We start from the raw sequence: 22567 nt of genomic DNA on the forward strand, positions 1-22567 counted from the left end.
TCCAAATGGCAAATACAATTAAGTTTACTCTGATACCTGCAGTGGCATCTATGTTTTATATTTTGGAACGCTGTAGATTGTAATGTATGTTGCAAACGTGTGTAGTGGCTGTCAATTTTCAATTTAGTTCAGGTACAGTTGACAGAAGATCAGAACAGAATAAAAACTCTATTACCGATAGACGATATTTTAATTGCCTCGTAGTTCAAGTGTTATACCGGTTAAAAGTTTTTGATAAAAAGCATGAAGCTCCCTGTATCTCATCAACGTATGGTCAATTTTCAACAGTTATTCAAACTATCAGACTCCTAAAAGCGCATAATAAATTGGCCTTTTTCCATTCCTCATTACTCTTCATTTAGAATCCTATCAATTTATAATTCAAAATTTTCAATGAATCTGTCACTAACTCACATAAATTCACACCAGTTTCTACAGAATTGTTGATTGTACCTAATACAATACAAGATATTGGAAACTTTGAGCTAACTAGAAATATAATGTTAGAATAAAACTTGACAGTTGTGCTGCAAAGTTCGTAAGCTAACATATTTTTTTTTTATGAAATCTGGCTGAACGCCAGATCTGGAGAGTGCGATAGATACGGTATCAATTCGAAGCCGAATTCAAGCAATTTGTCCATTGATCCCATTGATTTGTGATATTATTCGTGCATTGTCTTGATAAAACATTACTTTTTTCTTCGAATGGGACTGTTTTTCCGCAATTTCCTCCTTCAAACGCTCCAATAAAGCTATGTAATAGTCGCCGTTGATGGTTTTCCTTTTCAAGATAGTCCATGATTATTGAATACCATGGTCATCCAAAATACTATAGTGCCATAACTTTGTCAGCCGACTGTTGCGTCTTTCCACATTTTGGAGTCGGTTCATCTTCATCACGTTTTATATGATAAAACAGCTCCAAACACTGCTCAGAACCATCGATTCGTTGTTGTTTTTCGATTGTGATTTGCTCACTCAAAATGTTGTACCTCATGAACTGAGTCCAACAACTATCAAATTTATTCACTTTTTTGAAGCTTAGGGCTAACTTAAACTCATATGGATTCAATAGTAGATTTGCCATATATGTGTCAGCCTACGAACTTTTCAGACCACCTTATAACAAAACATCAATGATTCAGATTATCCAAATTGATCTGCATTCGCACTGAAGGCATGTACAGGGTGGGCCCATTCCGATGTTTTTACACTACAACTTTTAAATCAGAGGAGGACAAAATCTGATACTTCATTCTCGTTCTCTTCTTCTGAGAAACTAATGAGGGTAGTATTCATTTTTGACTATCTTTCTTTGTGTTCGATTTATAAGAGAAAATTGGAAAAATAGCGATATCGAAAAAAATTTATATCTCAGCTAATACTGATGATGGAGCTCTGAAAGTGTGCCTACAGGCACTTTTTCATGAAAAATTAAGTGTAGTGCTCTTTGTCTTTTTGGCAGGATTCTCAATTACGAAGGTATGACCCGAAGTTATGTTTTTTTAAATAGAAAAAGAAGGTGGTAGCCAAAAATGAATACTACTCAAGAGAACTCAAATTTTGATCTCGTCTGAATAAAAAGTTGTAGTGCTAAGACATCGAAATTTGCCCACCCTGTACAGTTATTCATGAATAATTCGTCGAAAATGATATTATGATATGAGATATTACAAGAGAATCAATAGATGCCGCACCAGGATAATGAGTTTTTGGTTACTTTCTATTCAAAAACAGGAAAATCCGCAAATCAAGAAGCGAAAATTATTACGATATATTCATTATTAAAATTACAAATTGAATATAATCGTATAGTAAGTAGAATTTTTGATGGTAAGTAATTGCCTCAGTGTCATTGGTATCCTCTGAAATGTAGAAGAAATATTTTTTAATATAATTCTAGCTTTTGACATTTTTGATACTAAGGAGAATATGCATTCATTCAATTTGAAGAAGAAAGGAAAGAGTGGGATTGTGCTGAAAACACTATAGCTATCAAAGTACCACTTGCGTATAGGTACCAATCTCAGGCAATAATGGAAGTTGTCACTACGCTCTTTCACGAAATAATTGTCTATAATCGGTTTAATATATATAAAAAATATAAAACCTTTCGAGTTCTTGAAATACAGTTGAATCACACGGAATTTTTTTTCGAATCTATAGCCAGTTTGATAACTTCAGAAACTAGAGATTATCTACATAGAAGTTAGAAGATTTCACAACATGAATTGCCAAACTGTGTTAAACATTAATAATCCGTTGACAAGATCGAAGTAGAATGGACGAGGAAAGGATGGTCAGAATTGCACACGATAAATCACCACTAGGTCGCAGAAGTTTAGGACGCCCTCGAAAGCGATGGAGCGACAATTTGTCGGTGTAGGCAGAGATTCGACGGAAAGAAACAGGCGAATCGCCTAAAAAAGAAGAATGAAGAAGAAGAAGACAAGATCGTGATTATGTGAACCTAATCACAAATGAATATCTGATCTGTTATAATTTTCGCCAAAATCAATTAAAAATAACTGAAATGTTGCTGAATTTTCAGATCAATAGTTTTAGCGGCATACCTTCAAAACCGCAAAACTCCTTTGAAATCTGACAAATAATATCTGAAATATTATCATTATTTTTAAATTAACTATGAAGGTTCAGTCCTATTGATTCCAGAGTTCACTCAAGCGAGATACATGGACAGATCAGTATAGGTATTTTCCGAGATCTTTATTACTGATGAACCAAATAAGCCTGATTTTAACCATAATCTTACCCTGAAAATCTATTCCCGAGTCTATTCCACTGTTCGAAACTAATATTATATATCAATGATACCCTTTGCTATTATTTAGGGAACAATTACTTTTCAATGAGATAACTTGTTCAAAAGTGATAATAAATGAGTTATCTATTATGTGGACTGTATATGTCAAACAATCGACAATACCAAAATCTTATTTTCTCCGAGCCAATACCCATTTATTAGAATTAAAACGTATAACAGGAAACTAATTATAAAGAATAATACCTACAATATCATGTCCATTACAATCAGTATTCGTCTGTTTCAGGACATTATTATCCATTGGTCATTGTTTCATAACAATATGGGGAGGGGTGGAAATTTGTGCTTTAGATATTTTGCTATGGAATTCTCTAATTGTGTTTCTGAACGTAACACATACTGCGATATTGACATGGAGATTTCTACCCCCAACGTTATCCCTAGAAATGACTGATTTATATCTTAAGGTAAGTTAAATCGAAAAGAATTAAATGTTTAAGGTTTCTAACAATAAAACTTCCAGGTTATTAAACTAGAAAATAGATTTCTAAACCGAGTGCCTACCATATTATTTTCTCAGAAAGTAGAAATATTTTCCTCAATTATATAAATAACCAAAATCAATGCAAGTTTCCACAAATATTTGTAGGTATTGAACAATGGATAATAAACGATATAAATGAATTCTGATCAGAAATAAATTATTCGTTTGTATATAAGTCCAGTTAATACGACCTCTTTGGGTTTCCAAGAATGAGTAGAGAGTAAGGTAGAGAAAAAAAAATCTACATGGTCGCAGTTCCCGGAAGGCTCACCGAGCCACAACGAACCCAGTTCAAATAAATATGATGTCTAGTCACTAAATATTACTTTTTTCATTTGGATTATGGCTCTTCTGGTTTATTTTTTCTAAAATAACCTTTTGGAATCATTAGAGAAAAAAAATTGGAACCTTCAATTTTCCAATATGAAGTTTTTTTTGCTCGTATTGATGTTATCGTTCAGTACTGTCAGATGAACATTTATAGCCTTATACTTTTGTGTGATATCTTTACACAACAATTGAAATTATAGGTCTCACTGTGCAGGATATATTTTCAGTCGGAGCTCCCTTATGAAGTGTTTTCCAATTAGAGGTTTCATTTTCAAAAGCCCTCTATCTGCGCAGCAGTCATTTTTGAAGGTGTCGTCTTTTGACATTTGAGAAGTGAAAAGTACGCGATTACTAAAAATGGAACCATACATGCTCCAATGAAATTGTTAAAATTCACTACAAAAATGGTGAAAATTTTCACTCACATTTCGAAAACCTAAAGTTCTTTTGGATCGGTGTGAAGCACTTTCTCGGACGATAATAGTGAAATCAATGAAAAAATTTGAGCTATTGGGACAAGTTAGTGATGTGAACAATAGGAACAGTTTACGTCGCCCAAGAAAAACTGAGAATAGCTGCTGTAGCCTGTAGTGTTGACGAAAACCCAAGCTTGTCGATTCTTCGCCGATCTTGGGAATTATGCATTCCACGAAGGACATTACACCATATTTTCAATAAAGATTTACTTCTCAACATTTATTTTTCAACAAGACGGCAATGCATGTGTACGAAAAATCTGTCTGTCCTCCGTCTATAGCCTTGTTCAGACACTTTGAGAGCCATTTGCACGAAATTTGATATGATACAAAAATTGATCTGCATTGATACTCATAGTTCAAGAACATCATCCATGAATAAAAAAAATAAGAAATCAGATTTCAAAGAATTCGTATACCTATCCAAAAAATACTACCATAAACAAACAAAATTTGAAACGGCATTGCTAACCCTAATAGTATCGAAGTTATGAATTTTCGAAATTCCTCTATGAATATTAACAGCATGTGACTGTATAACCGATCTGCGTCCACACGCTCAGCATTGCTCTAAACCTCAAGTAACCATACTTATGTCTACAGAATTTTTCAATTAAAAATTGGCGCACGTTCCGTCAACAAGTTGTCTTGATCAGAAAATATAGATTTCTACCCGTAACCTGGGTATACCTATTTCACAAAAATTGCAATTGAGGAATCTCAAAATTAACTGACAATTAATGTTTCTCTAGTTCGAATTCACAGAACAACAATTAGGACAGGTAGCTATTGAGTTATTGTATTATTAAATACAAAAATTCCGAAACGTACGTCTGTCTTTATGTTAATTTAGTCATTCAATTTGTTAACCGCTTACCAGTGACGGCTCGTGCTCTCGAGATGTGGGTCGGCCACACACACACATATATGTTTGTGTTTTTTCTGGGAGTTTTTCTACTTCTGAATATAAGCGAATGAAATACTCATCTTCTGTGCGAAATTTTTTCAGAATCGATAATAAAGAAGTGATTCTGGCGTTGCAATAAGTTATATCTGATAACTTATGCTGGATTATAAGAAAAAACGGGATCTGTGTATGTAAAAATCAAATTAAAAGAGTGGAGAATGAACAAAAATTCGAAATCGTTCAACATTTTCTTCAAACCGGTAGCTTCACGTATTGTAATATCATCCCATTCATCCAAATTGTCGCTGATATGATCAAAAACTTCAATTAATTCTTCTCTCTTATCGAATATTGTTCTTACAGCGCGAGATTTGAAATTCCAACGAGTTTCCGAGCTAGAGGGTAATCTTTTTTTGCAAATTCAAATGTTTTCTCTCCTGATTCTCCTATTGCTCTTTTGAGGCCTATCAGAAACTCAGATCTTCTACGAGTTAGGAGAACCAGTTTTAATCTGTGTAGGCATTGTTGCTGTATCTCATCACAATTTCAGGCAAAGTACTATCGATTTTTTACTCAATAGTTAATTTCAACTATTGATTAAAAATTGTTAATGTTTTGCCTACCATCCAACTATTCAGTTGGATAGTACCCCTCAACCAGAATATTTCCTCAGAGAGGACTCGAATTATATCATGTTAGTTGAAGCATTGAACCAAAAATACTGCTAGCTAGGGTCCAAGTTCCAAGAAAAAATACAATGTTTCTATTTTATAAAACCTCAATATTTTGGATATTCTTTGAAGTACCACAATAGTATAGAAACCATCTATTTCTATAATGTGGAGGTCCAAGGAAATAATAACTCATACAGTAAAATTTGCAGTATTCTTCTAAATAGGTACTATTACCCGTTTCAGGTATTCAAACCTCTTAGAGTAAGCAAAAAACACTTCAAGGAACTGATTCGAGAAGGTAAAGTTATGCAGTTGGAGAAAGGCGACATATATGCCGTGGAAGATGTTAGTTCGGCAGACGAGAGGCTCTCCATCTTGTTACAAGGAAAGTAAGTTTTCAATCAGACATCAGATTCCATAAATAATGAAACACGAACCGATGTGACTTGTATGAGTCCCAGAACTTACAAGTGCCAGAAATACAGACGTCACTATTTATTCATAAGATTCGATGTTTGAGTATAACCTCGAGGGTATCTTCTGAGAATTATAGCCTCGTCAAGTATGAATGGTGTACGTGGTGCAATTTTAAAATTTTCCATCCGTAAAAGTTCGGTTTCACCTTTGAATGGGTCAGTGAATCTCGAGAGGATACTAGGTAACAGATATAACATAACATTTGGTCCTATGAATAAGAAGTATGGAAACTTTTTCCACAAGTTTTTAGATAAACCTATTCAAGAAAAATATTGCTAATCAGATTACCTATTTGTTCATAAATGTTATTGTAGTCACATACCTTGTTATTAAATTGTTATCTGATTCATTCAGAAAAATCAATCAAATTTTATACAAACCAAAACTCAAAATTGAACCAATCCCTTAGGCTAGGAACATAGTGAAGCGACCAAGAGGTGCGAAGAGGATAGTAGAGAGGATAGAGGCGAATTCAAACGAATATATTCTAATAGGGAAGTACATAGTGCAGCGATCCCGAATGCGGTTGCGCGAGGCGGTTAAGCGAGGATAGAGGCGAGATCGGGGAAGTTTGTTTTCTTTCATCGCCGCGCAGCTGCCCAATAAATAAATCAAATTGGAAAAGGAGGCATTCATAAGTTCGATATTTGTGAAAAGAAATTTGTGGCATCAGAGAGATGCTCAACATCATAATTGATATATTTTGGACAAGTTATAGGATGCTGTAGCGGATGAAATGAAACAAATAAGTAATTAATCCGTGGGAGTGATAGGGTCGCGAATGAAATTAGTCCAGTTTTTCATTAATTAAGATTCAATTTTTTCCAGAATGTAGTCGTTGCAATATTCGTACGGAAATATGAAAGAAATTTCTCTGGATGATCATGTAATTCTTTATACAAGTGATGAAATTCACCATGTACTTTCCTAGATTTATTAATTTCGTGAACACTATAAGTTCTTCTATTTTCATCATTTTTCATTACATACCAGAGTTTCAATAACGAATTTTCTAACAGTATAAATCCATTTTTCGGAAACGCGCCTCCTCTATAATAATCAAACTCGACTATCGCCTTGATTTCTTGTTCGCCTCACTATGAGATGACACCTCGTCATCGCCGCTACTCTCGGGAACCGCTATCCTCTCTGCTATCCTCTTCGCACCTCTTGGTCGCCTCACTATGTTCCTAGCCTTATACTTTATAGCAATTGGAGAGTCGAGCATACTAGAACATCGGAAGAATACACCCTTGTTTGGTTTTGTTAGTTTAATAAATGCCCATTTGTTGACACAACCACTACTTCAATCATCAAAACTATAATCTCATTCACTAAACATTCTTAAGCAAAAACCCGATATGATATGATCCAAAAATAATAAGGTACGGAATTTACATTCCCTACCTTAGCCTATTTTCTAATGTTGTCTGATCGGGAGACTTTCCTCCCTACTTCATGTCACTTTTTTTTTCTATTTAGTTCTTTGAGAGAGGTATTTCCCCTTATCTGTCATTCTTATTTTGATTTGTAGTATCTTTCTTGATTCCTCATTCTCGTGCTCTTTCAGCGTCTCTATTATCTTCTTTCTTTGTTTGTTGACTATTTCCTGAATAGTTTCAATTTTTAGTTCTTCTATGATTTGTTGGTTGGTTATATACCACGGAGCGCCAACCGCTGTTCTGATTACTGAATTTAGCGTACTTTGCAACTGATCCTTACCAACCCCTTTCTTTTGTATTGTACCAGACATTCTACTGTGATAGTATATGGCAGTGTCATCTGCAAACTGGGCTATCTTGCGTCTATTGATTTTCGGTATGTCTGACATGTATAAAATGAACAGCAGCGGTCCTATCACCGATACTTGGGAACTCCGGTTTCTATTTCTCTGATCGTTGACCTGGTAGTATCGATATTCACCTTAAATTTTCTATTTGCCAGGTACGATTGTATCAATGTCGTAAGTTTGATTGGAAATTTCATCAACTTCATTTTGTATATCAGGCTCCGAAGCCACATTTTATCAAATGCCTTTTCTATATCCAAGAATATTGCACCGGTATCTGTAGAAAGATTCTGCTCCTTAATATTTTCCGTTAGTCGTACCAGTTGATGAAACGTTGAATGCTCTTTACGAAACTCAAACTGGTGATCTGGAATTATTTCCTTTTCTTCTACGAAATCTATCAGTCTTCTGTAATTCGTTGGGTCTTTTTTGTCTTTTCCTTTATTCCAAATTAATATTGTATCCGCCGTTTTCCATTTGTTTGGATAATCCTGTTTTTAGTATGAATCTGGCTATTTCAAAGATTTCATCTCGAGCTTCTCCTGGTAAGTTTTTAATTGCTTGATTGAGCATTCCGTTTTTCCGGGTGCTTTTCTATGTTTTAATAGATTTTTATAACTTCTTCAATTCCTTCTTTAGTCACTTCTGTTGAATCTTCTTCCATATCATTGTGATCTTCGTTTATTTCGACTGATTGGTTGAATTAATCGTCGTTTATTTTTTGATTCGGCTTCAATTGATGTTCCAGAGATTCTGCAAACATTTCTGCTTTTTCTTCATTTGTGATAGATACTTGGTTTCCCTTCTTCAATGCTGATATCCTCGCTTTCGTTTTTCTTTCAGTTATTGCTGTCGAAATTTTCTACAGTGATTGGTCTTCTAGTTTTTCTAACTTCTTGAGTCTTCGTTGAACTCTTGTCTGACTCTGTTTTTCACTTCGTTCGTCAATTTATTCAGTATAGTTTTGTCTCAGGGGTTTAATGTGCGTCTATACTGTTTCTTCGCCTTTTTCTTTTCCTCTAACAAAATTCTCACCTCTAGACGTAGCGGTCCCTTCTTCGGTATTTTTTTGATCATGATGGACTGTACTTCAGCTTCGATTATTCTTCTTTTTAGATCCTCGATTGCTTCGTCTAGCTGTTCTTTGTTTTCTATATTCACACGTTTTGTTGGAATTATTTCTTTGAATTTTGCCCAATCAATTGATTTTTGGTCTGTGGGTAGTCTGTCTGTTCCGATTTCTAATGTCGAGATCATTGTCCTGTGATCCGATGAAAGATCAATCTTGGTTTCTATTTCATAATTCGCTGATACAATTTTCATTAATGCTATTGTCCAGTACGTCTATCGTACCCATGATTTAATGAATATGAGTAGGATCTTCTGGCCCTAGTACTAACAGATTACATTTGTCTACTATAGCTCACGAGTCACGATTCAGTTCCTTGGGGATTTATCTTTCTGCTATTCCAATCAGGCTGCTTCGCATTCAAGTCTCCTGCAATTATCGTAGGTTTTTTATTCCGGAAGAAGTTTTTTATATCGGCTTCTTCTATCCCATTGTTTGGGGATCGGTACACAGAATAAATGTTTATTTCACCTGCTTTCGTTTTAACACTTACCCTTTTTTCTTCGATATTTGCACTTAGAAATTCTGGTAGTTCGTGATGTATAATTCCTCTTTTCACTAATACGGCTGTACCTCCTCATCTACATTGTTCTGTGTCTTTTCTATATACTTCATGATTTCTTATTTTAAATTCTTTGGTTGGTTTCAAATAAGTTTCACCCAAGAAAAGTATATCGATTTCATTTTCTTCCAAGAAAAGATTTAATTTCTGTCTTTTTTAGGAGAATTTGCGTTTCAGAACGCAATTGTAAGTCTTTTATTATCGGTGTGACTCATTTCTTCTCGAAGAGCTTAATCAGTTTTTCCTGCTCTCCTAGGAAAGTGATTTTTGCTTCATTGTCACATTGGTAGCACAAAATCTTCCTAGAATGCTTTCTGATATTGTTTCTCCATCCTTTTTAACTTATTCCTTTTTGACATCCATGCTTTTTCTATTATTTTAGTCAACGCATTTTCTTTAGGTAGTGGAGCATCTTTGTATTTGGGTTTCTGTATACTAGGGTTGTTAGGATTTTTTATGCATTTGATAAGTATCGAAAGATGGTCTCCTCCACAATTCGCACATTTCGGCTATTTTGTGATCGGTTTGGGGAACTCCACTGTCACGTGTCCTTCTCCGCACTTCATGCATTTGTAGGCTGCATGGCAAAATCTGTGTGAATGTCCATATAGTTGGCATCGGTAGAACTGGATTACTTCCGACCTTAACCTCTGACTCTCCACTTGGATTGAAATTCCGCAGCATTCTTTTAACTTTGTAAATATTCCCCTGTATGCTTTGTCTATTCTGACAAGCACTAGGGGGATGGGATATCCCTTCTTTCCTTTCATCCTCATTATTTTCGTAACAGGGTAACCCTGATTAGCTAGGTCAATCCTCCAGGCCGTAGTAGTGTGGCGCGAAAACCTATAGCGCCATCTGTAAGCAGACATAGTCACTACAAGCTATATAATTCCCTGGTCCCTAATGAATTACGGGAAACTTGAACAACTCTTGTACGATCAAAACATTCTGGCTTCCTCCAAGTGATTTTAGATATACTATACCGCCCCTAACAAAAATTGACTCGTTCATAAGACTAACCGGAATATTTTTCCCCAGGTTACGTGTGACATGCGATGACACTCATCTCCACTATATCAACGTATATCAGTTCGTCGACTCTCCAGAGTGGGAGGCGAACCACGATCAATCAGACGACGTATTCCAAGTGACAATCACGGCTGAAGAGGACAGCGTGTACCTCTGCTGGCCACGTATGAAGTTAGAGCGTGTACTCAGACATAGACCAATGCTCAAAGTTGTATTAGATAGCGTTATAGGTGAGTAGTCCTGGAAAGCTCCACAAATAATGAGATCTAAAAGGTTTTCCAAAAACAGGTTTCATTTTGATATAAAGAAACAAGTTCCTTTCGAGAGAAATCGATGAATGCTTATTTCATAGCGAGGAGCAAGCATTCACGATGAAAAACAGCATCAGCTAAATGGCCGCCATGGCTACGGTTGCAGCACCATATCCTTTTTATTGAATTTCCATGACCAATTGTCTAGGGACTGTATGTCTTCGATAACTCGAATTCCATCTTTAAAGTCTTGAATCGAAGAAAAAGGTCTAAAGGTGTTAAATGACAAAATCTCGGTAGCTAGTTTTGATCAATTCTTCGAGAAATAAGCCAGAATAATTTTCTTGCAAGATTGCCATTGTTTCGATGCTTGTAGCTCCATATTCTTCAAAATAAACGTCATCCACATCAATATCTTTCAATTCCGGTATGTATTGTTGTTCTTGATATGCCTAATTCTGAGATCGACGAGAAAAAGACAAAACTGGGTTTTAGTCAAGGGCGTAGAAATGAAGGGGGTACTAAGGGTAATTACTCCCCACAAAAATTCCAAAATATAAAATTTCAGAATTCTCTCAAAGACGAAGAACGAAAATTTTTCCATAAAATGAACCTTTTTACTTCTTTCTTTTAACTTTTATTTCAAATCGACACGGTATAAAAAAATCGGACCCTTTCCCGGCTTATGAGTTTCTTATCGCTTTCAAGATTAATACTCTTACTACAGTTCGAGCACGTCTATGTTCAAGGTTTATTATTTTCCTTTATCTACCCGCTTTGCCGGTGTTCTCCTTGTTTTGTCAACTGTAATTTTTACATTCGTCATACGTATACACTTACCCGTTGTTTCCATAAAATTTCAATACTGCAGTTATCGACGAACTGAGCTGACATTCGCAACGAAAAATAGTCTATGCTGTGTTTTACAATTTAATGTGTTTCATTCAAATTTCAATTTATTTGAGAAGACACTAGTTTTAAATTGACTATACAGGGCAGGGCCCCCGCAAGGGACATCAACGCCTGCGTGCGGAACATATTTTGGCGCCCCTTAAAGGGGGGAGGTGGAGAGAAGTACTACTGTATAATCGGAAATTTTTTTTTTTTAAGTTTTGTTGAGAATTTAGTGTAGAATGGTTAAAAATTTATCAGCAACCTTCATTGACTTGAGAACTTTATGGTGTTATTTGTAACATAATACATTTCAAATGTGTTTCAAAACTTAAGCTGTATTCTTCTATAAATTATTCATAAAGGTATAAACATTTAATTAGGATCAATCCAGAAATTGAATGGATGTTTTTCTAGATTTGGCTGCTGCAAATTCTTTTATATTATCAATCAATCAATTTTATCGAGTATCTCTAATCTAAGATTGCCAATCCAGAAAATCTTTCTTAAGACATGGTAGACTTCAAATAGTTTTTTAAAATTTTTAATTCAGTGAATGATCTCCCACCAGAAGCAACAGACACAGGACACAGGTAAAGTGAGAAGGATTCTTGAGGCAATACTAAGATTCGGTAGAGAGGAAGTTAGATTATTTTCAAAATATATTGTAGAATTTCAAGAGGATTTTCGCTTCAGATAATGAAAACAATCTTAGGGCTTTTATCTCGTTGAATAAATCATTTTCTTTCACGTCAGTCTCTTTTTTTCCTGTCATCAGTTAGCTTTTGTTGAAGAGCATGACAGCATTTCAATAGATATTTGTCATTTAATTTAAGAATATCACAAATAAAACAAAAAACGTTAACGTTATCTCATATTTAAGGAACTTAGTGTTTGATCAATTGTTTTCTAAAAGAAATTTATTTTAAAAGCGATTTTTGGATCTTCCGTCTGTTCATAATCGAACAATTTTGGTTTATACTTTCGTCTTACAGTATATAATGGAGAAAAACCTTGATCTTTCTCAAGAACAGCCGCTAGTTTTCCAGCTCCCGCAAGTTTTTCCTCGAGAACATTATCATCCCTATAATTTTTGAAATGATCAACTAAATTCTTCAAATGGTTTTGGCACACTTTAATGTCAATCGCTACACTTTGCATCATGTTGCTTACAATATTAATCTGGAATGAAACATCATAAGAAATTATGATACTTCAAATAAATTTAAAAGAATGAATATTTAATAAAAGAGAACTTGCTTCATGTCTAGTTTTTATGTTAAAAGTATCATTTTCTACTATTTCTAAAAGGCTATCACATATTTGAATAAAATGAAACTTTAGCATCAATTCTACTTGACCATCAAGTATCACTTAGGGGTTTTAGACGTAACTGAGGATCATGCTTTTTCATAACATTCCAATCTCTTTGTGGATGAAGAGAAATATATATAAAGTTCTTTTACAATATCAAAAGAGTCCACTGTTTTATTTGAAACCTTAGCAGCATCATTTTCAGTTAAATTCAAGCTGTGTGCAGCACATAGCGCAAAAAATGCCCTAGGATTAGCATCGAGTATGCGTTTTTGTAAACCAATATCTGGCTATTTCATGCCCAATGCGACGTTCGGAAACTTGTATAAATTGCACGAAAGAAGTTTTAAAAAAAAAATTGTTGAAAAAATTTGAAAAAATCTTTTTCGAAAACCTTTGGTCCATCGGTTCTTCATGCGGTCTATAAGAGGTTTTGGCGCCCTTTTAGAGTGGCGCCCGCGTGCGGTGCACGCGTTGCACGCGCGGTTGCGGGGGCCCTGATACAGGGTTCTGGAACTAGAAGAAAAACTGAAAATGTAAAATGGGACATAATAGGCATAAGTGAGGCCCGCCGGATAGGAGTGGGACAAACTGTTTTTCAGTCTGGGAATACACTATGTTATTCAGGTGAAGAAACTGCCTTAAGGGGCGTTAGAATACTAATTCACAAGAGACATAGAAATAAGATTATGCATGTCAAAAAAATAAGCTCACGAGTCCTGTATTTAATACTTCAGTTAAATAGAACACACTCTTTAAAGATTGACCATCGCATGCACAGATGACGAGTTGGAAACCTTCTACGAAGATGTACCCACGGCCCTACTATATGGAAGAACATACTTCACTCTGTTAATTGGAGATTTTAATGCCAAAGTTGGTAGTAAACAAGATGAAGTAGAAGTTGCAGTCAGCTTTCATGGACTAGGAAGTCGAAACGAAAGAGGTGACGCATTTATAGATTTTGACCATCACAACAACTTGTATACATATAATGAACACCTTCTTCAAAAAAAAGAAACAGCAAAAAGTGGACTTGGCCAGTCCAGATGGCGAAACCAAGAATGCAATTGATTTCATAATCAGCAACAGAAAGGACATGACATAATCAACAACATAAGTGTCTTGAACAGGTTTTCGACAGGTAGCGATCACCGTATCGTAAGAACCGAAATGAAATTGAACATGAAAAAAGAAAGAACAAATATGATACTCAAAAGAAAGAGCAAGAAATGGATAACCCCGAAAGTTCAGATTCCTATATGAAGTGTATATCCTCAAATCTGAATTATGGAAAAAAATATGACAATAGACGCAATATACGAGAACATAAGAGAGTCTACAAAAAAGGCGGATGAAAAATTCTGCCCGAAAGTAGTAAAAGAACAAACCAAAAAACAAAAGATTCAATGAAACAGAGAAGGGAAATGAAGGACAAGACCACACAGGAATGTAGAATCCTCAACAGAAAAATATCTAGAGAAATGAGGAAACAAGAGAATAAGAGTTTGAAGCTGCTGAGAAGAGTTATGATGGGAAGAAAGGAGATACAGAGGATCAAGGATGGACTCGGAAACATAGTGACGCATGAACAGGAAATCTTGAGGTCAATAAAACTTTTCTATCAAGAATTATATCCATCCAGGCAAGAGGTGATCGAAGCCGATATCCCAAAGATACAAAACCAGGGGTCAGATGAAATTCCATTCAGGATATGAAAAAAATAGAGCTCCCGGCGACGATGAACTAGTAATAGAGTCAATGAAAGAAGGAGGCCCAAAAATCATCTAGGCTCTAAAGGGTCTCTTCAATAAATGCCTCGAGGAAGGAACTACACCATCACAGTGGAATAATGCAACCATTGTAGTTGTTCACAAAAAAGGGGATCTAACAGATCTTAAGAACTACAGACCTATAAGCCTCCTCAACCACATGTACAAATTGTTCACCAAAATACTCGCGAAGCGATTGACAAATAAAATAGACTTCTTCCTTTCGAGAGAGCAGGCAGGATTCGGAACAGGATACGGAACTAATGACCATCTTCTGACAGTTAAAGTTCTCATCGAAAAATGTATCGAGTATAACAAACCACTAATGCTTATGTTTATGGATTTTGAGAAGGCCTTTGATTATGTGGATCAGCGAAAACTTCTAGAGACACTTGGGGAGTGTCGCATCGATCATAGATACTCAGGAATTATCGAACATCTATATAACAACGCTACAGCAAACGTTAGAGTATCCATAGATCAGAGCACTGATAAGTTTGATGTCGATCGAGGGGTAAGACAAGGCGACACACTTTCACCTAAATTGTTTGTTGCGTTGATGGAGAGCATGTTGAAGAGAGTGAACTGGGGTACAACAGGAGTGAACATCGATGGTGAGCAGATAAGCCATCTCTGCTTTGCGGATGTTATTGTGCTTATAACCAACAACATACGGGAAGCACAATACATGTTGGATATGCTAAACGATGTCTCAGAAAAATTCGGTTTGAAAATGAATCTATCAAAAATTCAGTAGGTACATAACAAACTTGGTACTGAGCAGCCCTCTAAAAGTTTACAACATCAACTTAGAACAAGTGCATATATACAAGTATTAAGGCCATGAGAACGGCATTAGAAGAGATAATCAAACTCACGAATTCCAAAGAAGAATAAGTTTGACGTGGGCGGCCTTTGGTAAACTCCGGCATGTACTGAAAACAACTGATATCCCAATGTGCTCGAAGAGGAGAGTCTTCAATCAGTGTATTTTTCCTATTCTCACGTATGGAGCTTAGACACTTACATTAACAAAAAAGAACATCTGCAGAAGTAATGAGAAAGAGAATGGAAAGGTCAATGCTGGGAGTTACCCTCAGAGATAGAATACCTAACCAAACCATAAGAAACCGAACAGGAGTAAGAGACGCAGTTGAAGCTGTCTTACAGCTCAAGTGGAGCTGGGCTGGACATGTGGCGAGAATGAGTGATGGAAGGTGGACGAAGAGACTTGTGGAGTGGAGACCTAGACATGAGGCATATAACGGGTGTTTTTTTTTCGAGGTATATAACTTTAAGTTGGCATTACTATTCAAGATGGCTACCGATTAAACAGCTGTCAGGTGATTAATTCTCAGTTTGGTTTGGCAATTCATCATGAATAGACTCACGCCTGAACAACGCTGGCAAATAGTGCAATTTCATTTCGAAAATAATGTTTCTGTGCGGAATACGTATCGCGCACTACGTCCATTTTATTTTGTTTAGCGATGGAGCGCACTTCTGGTTGAATGGCCTCGTCCACAAGCAAAACTGCCGCATTTGGAGTGAAGTTAATCCTCAAGTGTATGTCGAAACACCGTTACATCCAGAAAAACTGACTGTTTGGTGCGCTTTATAGGCTGATGGAATCATTGGTCCGTGCTTCTTCAAAAACGATGATGGCCAGAACGTCACAGTCAATGGTGATCGGTATAGAGCCATGATTACTAACTTTTTCATTCCTGAATTGAACAACCATGATGTCCAGGAGCTGTGGTTTCAACAAGACGGCGCAACATGTCACACAGCTCGTGCCACAATCGATTTATTGAAAGACACGTTTGGTGACCGCCTAATTTCACGTTTGGGACCTATGAATTGGCCTTCAAGATCTTGTGATTTAACCCCGCTAGACTACTTTCTGTGGGGCTATGTGAAGTCATTGGTCTATGCGAATAAGTCACAAACCCTTGACCATTTGGAAGACAACATTCGCCGTGTTATTGCCGATATATGGCCACAAATGTTGGACTACATCCGAGCCAGCCGTGGCGGTCATATGCCAGAAATCATATTAAAAATGTAATGCCACAAGATTATCTTGCGGATAAATAAAATTCATGGCAATCGAATAATCCATCGTTGTTTTTTTGCAATTTAAAGTTCTATAGCTCTAAAAAAACACCCTTTAGAAGTAGAGGATGACCTCCTAGTCGGTGGACAGGCGATATAAAAAGAGTACCTGGAAACTGGATTCAGACGGCACAAGACCGAAAAAGATGACTAGAGATAAGGAAGGCTTTCGTTCAGCAGTGGACGGGATGAAATTTATGATGATTATAGTGATGATACAGGGTGTTCCTAAATTGAAGGTGCAAACGAATATGACAGATTTTTCAGATCATTTTAATAAATAAAGTCCTATAACATGGATCCGCAAACGAATTGTTTTCCAGATACAGATTTTTCCTATTTAACTCAAATTTGGCACTGGTAGTTCAAGATCTACGCCCTTGGTTTTCGTCAACACTACAAGCTACAGTAGCAACATTCTCAGTTGTTCTATAGCACACAGTTTCGATTCTTCACATGACTATCTTGTCCCAGTAGCTCAAATTTTTCTACCAGTTTCATAATTGCCAGAAGAGAAGGTGCTTCACGGCGACCTAAAAGTGCTTTATTTTTGCGAACTGTGTCTGCAATATTTTCACCATTTTGTAGGGAATTTCAACCATTTCAACGTGTTAACACTTGTCAAATGTCAAAATATGACAGCTTCAAAAATGTTAGCGAGATATTAAAAATGAAACCTCTTATTTTAAAATTTGTTATAAGGGAGCCCTTACTGAAGGCATGTCCCACATGGTGCGTCCTAATTCCACTCAATTGTTATTTTCAGGTAAAGATATCACACAAAAGCTTTACGCTATAAATGATCATCTGACAGGGCTGAACGATGACATCAACAGGAGCAAAAGAAACGCGATGTGGGCGAAGACACAAAATCGAAGTATGTCATTAGATGCTGTCAACACGGGGACCACTGGTCTTGTGAGATCCCAAGCGTACAAGAAATCCCAGGTTCAACGCATAAATGCAAATGCTTCCATATTCAATGATGGTGAGTTTTTACAGGAATTGATAGGTTGACACTTTCGAAACTAATATGATATTGAATCCACCCAAAAATTAACAAGAAATCTTTCGATTTTCCACAATGGTATTATTTCCTTCCCAATCCCATAGAATTGCTCTACTCATATGAAAAAACTGTCAACTTCTTATCACTTGCTTATTATTAATTATTATTTATTATTGCTTATTACTTGCTTATTATTAATCATTCTCTAACATCTGTGAATAATGGAATTAATTTCCTGATTCTGAAATAACAATATAGAGGGACCAAAAATTAGGAAAGTACTGACGTGAAGTCAGGCTCGTATGACTGAGCAGTCATACGAGTAACGTATGGCACATACCTATATTTATGTAGTCCCCAAGAGAGCAATTGGTGCATGAATGAACTAGCGCACTAAAGCTTCTGAATTCAATGTCAGTCAGTGATTTCCTCATTTTTGAGATTTTGCTTGAATTTTCTCAATTTTTTAATTTTTTTCATATTTTTCCGCATTTAATAGTACCTTAGGATGTGTTTCTCATTATTACATAATCTCCAGCTGGTTCACTGTCGAAGCTACATCCGCACACCTTCGTTCCCGTTGTAGCAACACAGTTCCCAGCTACTTCGCCATTTCCAATGGCCAGAAATTCACCGATGGGCCTTCTCAAGCAGAACTTGAACATACCCAAGATCCCTGAAGTACACGGAACACCTCCAGTTAAAAACAAATCGATAAGAAAGAACACTACGAGAGAAGTCAAGTTTGAGACGCACAAATGATGTGAGCAGTTATTACGTGATCGGTTGAAATTTCTAGTGTTTATGTGTTGTTATTGAAAGGCACTAAGTTCCCAAGAGTGAATTTTTTCAGATTATGATTCATTATATTTTGAAAACGGGTAATTGCTGTGGAAGTATCGTATTTTTAAGAAGACAGCGAGGTTGCAAAGATGATTTAAAATGAGTTTTTCAATAATATTGATGATATGAACAGTTTTTTAAGAGGGATTACCACCATATGGTTTTTCGCGTAACAGTCAAACTTTGGTACCCATTCATTTCCCCTCTGGCGCTCCTGCGATGACTAAACTTTGTACGTTGTTCGAAGTTGTACATTCACTTCGTATTTCTTCTTTTTTCGAAGCTAATAAGTATAGGGCAGCACTGTTTAACGACTTTCAAGAAATTATGGTTTTACTTCTTTTGTAGTGGAATCTTTTTTAACGAATATTTTTGAAATTTTTATGTGCTTGGTACAAAGTACATATATTATCATCAATTTTTTGCGAAAAATGAAAAGTTTTTCTTCATTTCTCATTTTCCAATTGAAACTATTCACTTTATTCATGTAGATTATTGTTTAAGAAAATTATATGAAAACCTCATAAAAATCGTTGATTTGTAAGAAGAAATATAATAATAATAATCGTCTTCATTGGGCGAGAGTTTAGCTTATGCTACTCTTACACTTCAACCCATCTCTAATTCAGTTTTATCGGAGCAGCCACGTGATGGTGTTCCCTCTTAATTGTTATTTAATTTTTCGCAAGAAGGAAACTGGGTCCTTGACAGTACTGTTCCAAACATTGCCCATCCATTTAATCATATTTTTTAAAGTTAACAGATTCCACTCCTCTCAAAACTAATATCAGTTCGACCCATAACAACTTATATATCAAAAAGTGAAATTTCCATCGATTTAACTTAATTAATTATAAACAAATGTGAAATTGTTCGAGAAAAATTTTCAACAATTGAATAATTCTTGTTTTACAAATATAAAATTCACAACGGATTGAAAAATGTAGTTTTCCTACATTACTGAATACATCGAAAGGTTCCATTTGTCGTAATGCGTAATATTTCTGTTATATTTCAACTTTAAGGAAAAATCTGAAAAAAATCAAACTTGTAGTACAGAATGGGTTAGATATAAAAATTATACGGCATGTTTTGTATTGTGTAACCTAGCCTTGTAAATCTGTTGAAACTGTGAATATTATTATCATTAGGTGAATATATCAGAGATTTAAATTGTGTTGAATGAAATATTCGCTTAAAACTGTGATCATTAATCTAAAAATAATATTCAGGTATGTCACTAAATATGTAGGAATAATATTCTAAATTTCAAAATTACCAAGTTTCTAATTAATCGTGTCAAAGTCTCTATAAATGAGACCATACAATAATAACAAACTGAATGTATCACTTAATTCATTATTAGTTCATTGAACATTTTGAATTCCATTTTTTTTCGATAATAGGATTTGTTCAAATGAACAAATACAGAGTATCAGGCCATTCGACTGATAAATTTTCACTTTTAACATTTGTTCATCATAGATCTCTTTTTTGAAACACCAATATCCAATAATTTACAAAATCATGTAATATCAGAACATATTGTTGCTGTTATCATTAAAACATGCAGCATCGCTTTTAACCCTCAAAAGTGATTAATTTTAATTAATTTGTTAGATTATACGCTTTTTTTTTCTCGGTATAACTCTTAAATTTGTACTTATTGAAAATTTGAAATCGAATGATAAGATACCCTGGAGAAGTAATTTTATTATTCCAGTAACTTCCAATGTATTGGAGCAAAATTGAACAAATACAAATAACGAACAATAAGTGTTATTTTACGCCATTTATAAGATTTGCTGTTCTTGAAATTCCTATCGTATAAGGAAAATAGATTTTATATCGAAATATTTATGTTGAAACATGAAATGTAAACATATTAGATCAATATAAAGATTAGTTAGCACATATACAATTTCATTTCCATTTTTTTCTTATCAATATCATTCAAAATCACCATTAGGTAGCATAATTTCGTTCTATTATTTATATAATGTTAATCATGTATAGTAAGTAATCTATATTTGTATGTTTGTATGTATTGATGAAATGTGATAAACAATTCTTTTATAAAAATCAACACTTCTAGCGAGAACCTTTTTCTTATCCTATTATATGATTAGGTATCTAATAGTCCTTCCCAAAATAATCTTTCTCCTGAAAAATTTCACTATGATTACTCTTGGTCCTATGACGAAATTTGAAAAATATAAAATCCCATTGGAATGGATGTACCTAAGCCAAAATAGGAAGCAAATGGAAAAATCTGGGAAAAACACAAGAAAAATTCCATACATTCAGATGGAAACATAATTTGATATTGATACATAGACGTAAGTCCATTCAGGAATTTTGACATCGAAGCAGGCCGTGAACGTCTAGTCGCGGCATTATTTCTAGTTACAAAAATATCACTAAAAATTGCTATGGTTCATCATAGAAATAATCAGTAAATATTATTCATATCATTTTTCTATCTTAAAGAACCCAAAATTTCGAAATTAGGAAGGCAGGTATACAATCATGATTGAATATATGGGAATTCAGATTCGATAACGAAAAAATAAAGTGGAATGCCTTCAAATTTCAAGCAACTCCAATGAAGAGAAGAGATATCCATTCATTTAAGAGTCGACAATGAAAGATCCCATTAAAGATCATTAAAATATGCATATACCTTCTCACCAGAGGCTCTTCAATAATTGTTACATTCTTTATGGACACTGTGTGCAAAATTCTAATCGTATAACTCTGAACGTGTTATTTTATCCCAGCGATTATGGATCATTTTAGCTGTGGTAGCTGAACTGGTGAAGCAATCAGAAAAAATGTCTTGTTACTTTGAATTGAGTGGCTAAGTGAATGAATTGACAAAATCATAATGAGACAGAAATAAAATTTAAAGGACTCATTTAGTATATGAAGAATTTCAACATCAATCTACTGTAACTTTCAAAATTGCAACCAATTTATCAGCCGATGTGTAAATTACTTTCTCTAATTCTGTGGTTATTCCGTTCATTCTTCCACATCTTGTAGAACAAAATCGTGCGAGAATATATCAGAAACGCACAGTTTTCATGGTTATATTTTATTATTCTATGTTGGAACTCCGAACTTTCCGCCATGGCTTTATCTGTCAATTCATCAATTTGCCTTAAAGAAATCAGTTCTGCCAACCAACATTTTTTCAATGCAAAAATCACTAAATTATATTTATGGAAATATTTCAATGAAAATGCAATGAATTAGAGAAAATAATGTATAATACTCGTACAGAAGGCTCATTCTACCACTCGTTCATTCCAAAACTCGCCACTTCGTGGCTCGTTTTTGAATTTTGAACTCGTGGAAGAATATCAATGCCTTCTGCACTTGTATTATAAATAACTATTCTAAAGTCACTATTTATTGAAACTGTTCATGACGTGAATGATTGGTTAAGCTTGTATGAAAAATATAGATATATTTGTACACTCAAGTTTTCTATTTTTTATTGAAATGCTTTTATACTATCACAGTACATAAAGTATTTAGCCCATAACAGCTTTGATTCACTCACTAAAAGCATTTTTGCATGAAATTATTCTCAAATTGGTAATTTCAAAATTTTATTGCATTCTGTTATCATCTTTAAGAGGTTAGGAGGTGAAGAAATT

General features: G+C 35.0%; 1 protein-coding gene across 1 annotated transcript in view; it reads left to right on the plus strand.

Moving 5' to 3' along the window:
* The window catches only part of LOC123678415 (blood vessel epicardial substance-A-like), a 29255-nt gene extending 9180 nt beyond the window's left edge, over positions 1-20075 (plus strand). The window contains exons 3-7 of the mRNA XM_045615434.1: positions 3074-3254; positions 5962-6107; positions 10717-10937; positions 17817-18038; positions 18598-20075. Coding sequence (XP_045471390.1) covers positions 3074-3254; positions 5962-6107; positions 10717-10937; positions 17817-18038; positions 18598-18821 — 994 coding nt within the window. The 3' untranslated portion in view covers positions 18822-20075. The remainder of the gene's footprint in view (positions 1-3073; positions 3255-5961; positions 6108-10716; positions 10938-17816; positions 18039-18597) is intronic.
* Positions 20076-22567: the final 2492 nt, after the last annotated feature.

The sequence above is a fragment of the Harmonia axyridis genome, chromosome 4 (genome assembly GCF_914767665.1).
Source record: "Harmonia axyridis chromosome 4, icHarAxyr1.1, whole genome shotgun sequence".
In the NCBI taxonomy this organism is placed as follows: Eukaryota; Metazoa; Arthropoda; class Insecta; order Coleoptera; family Coccinellidae; genus Harmonia; species Harmonia axyridis.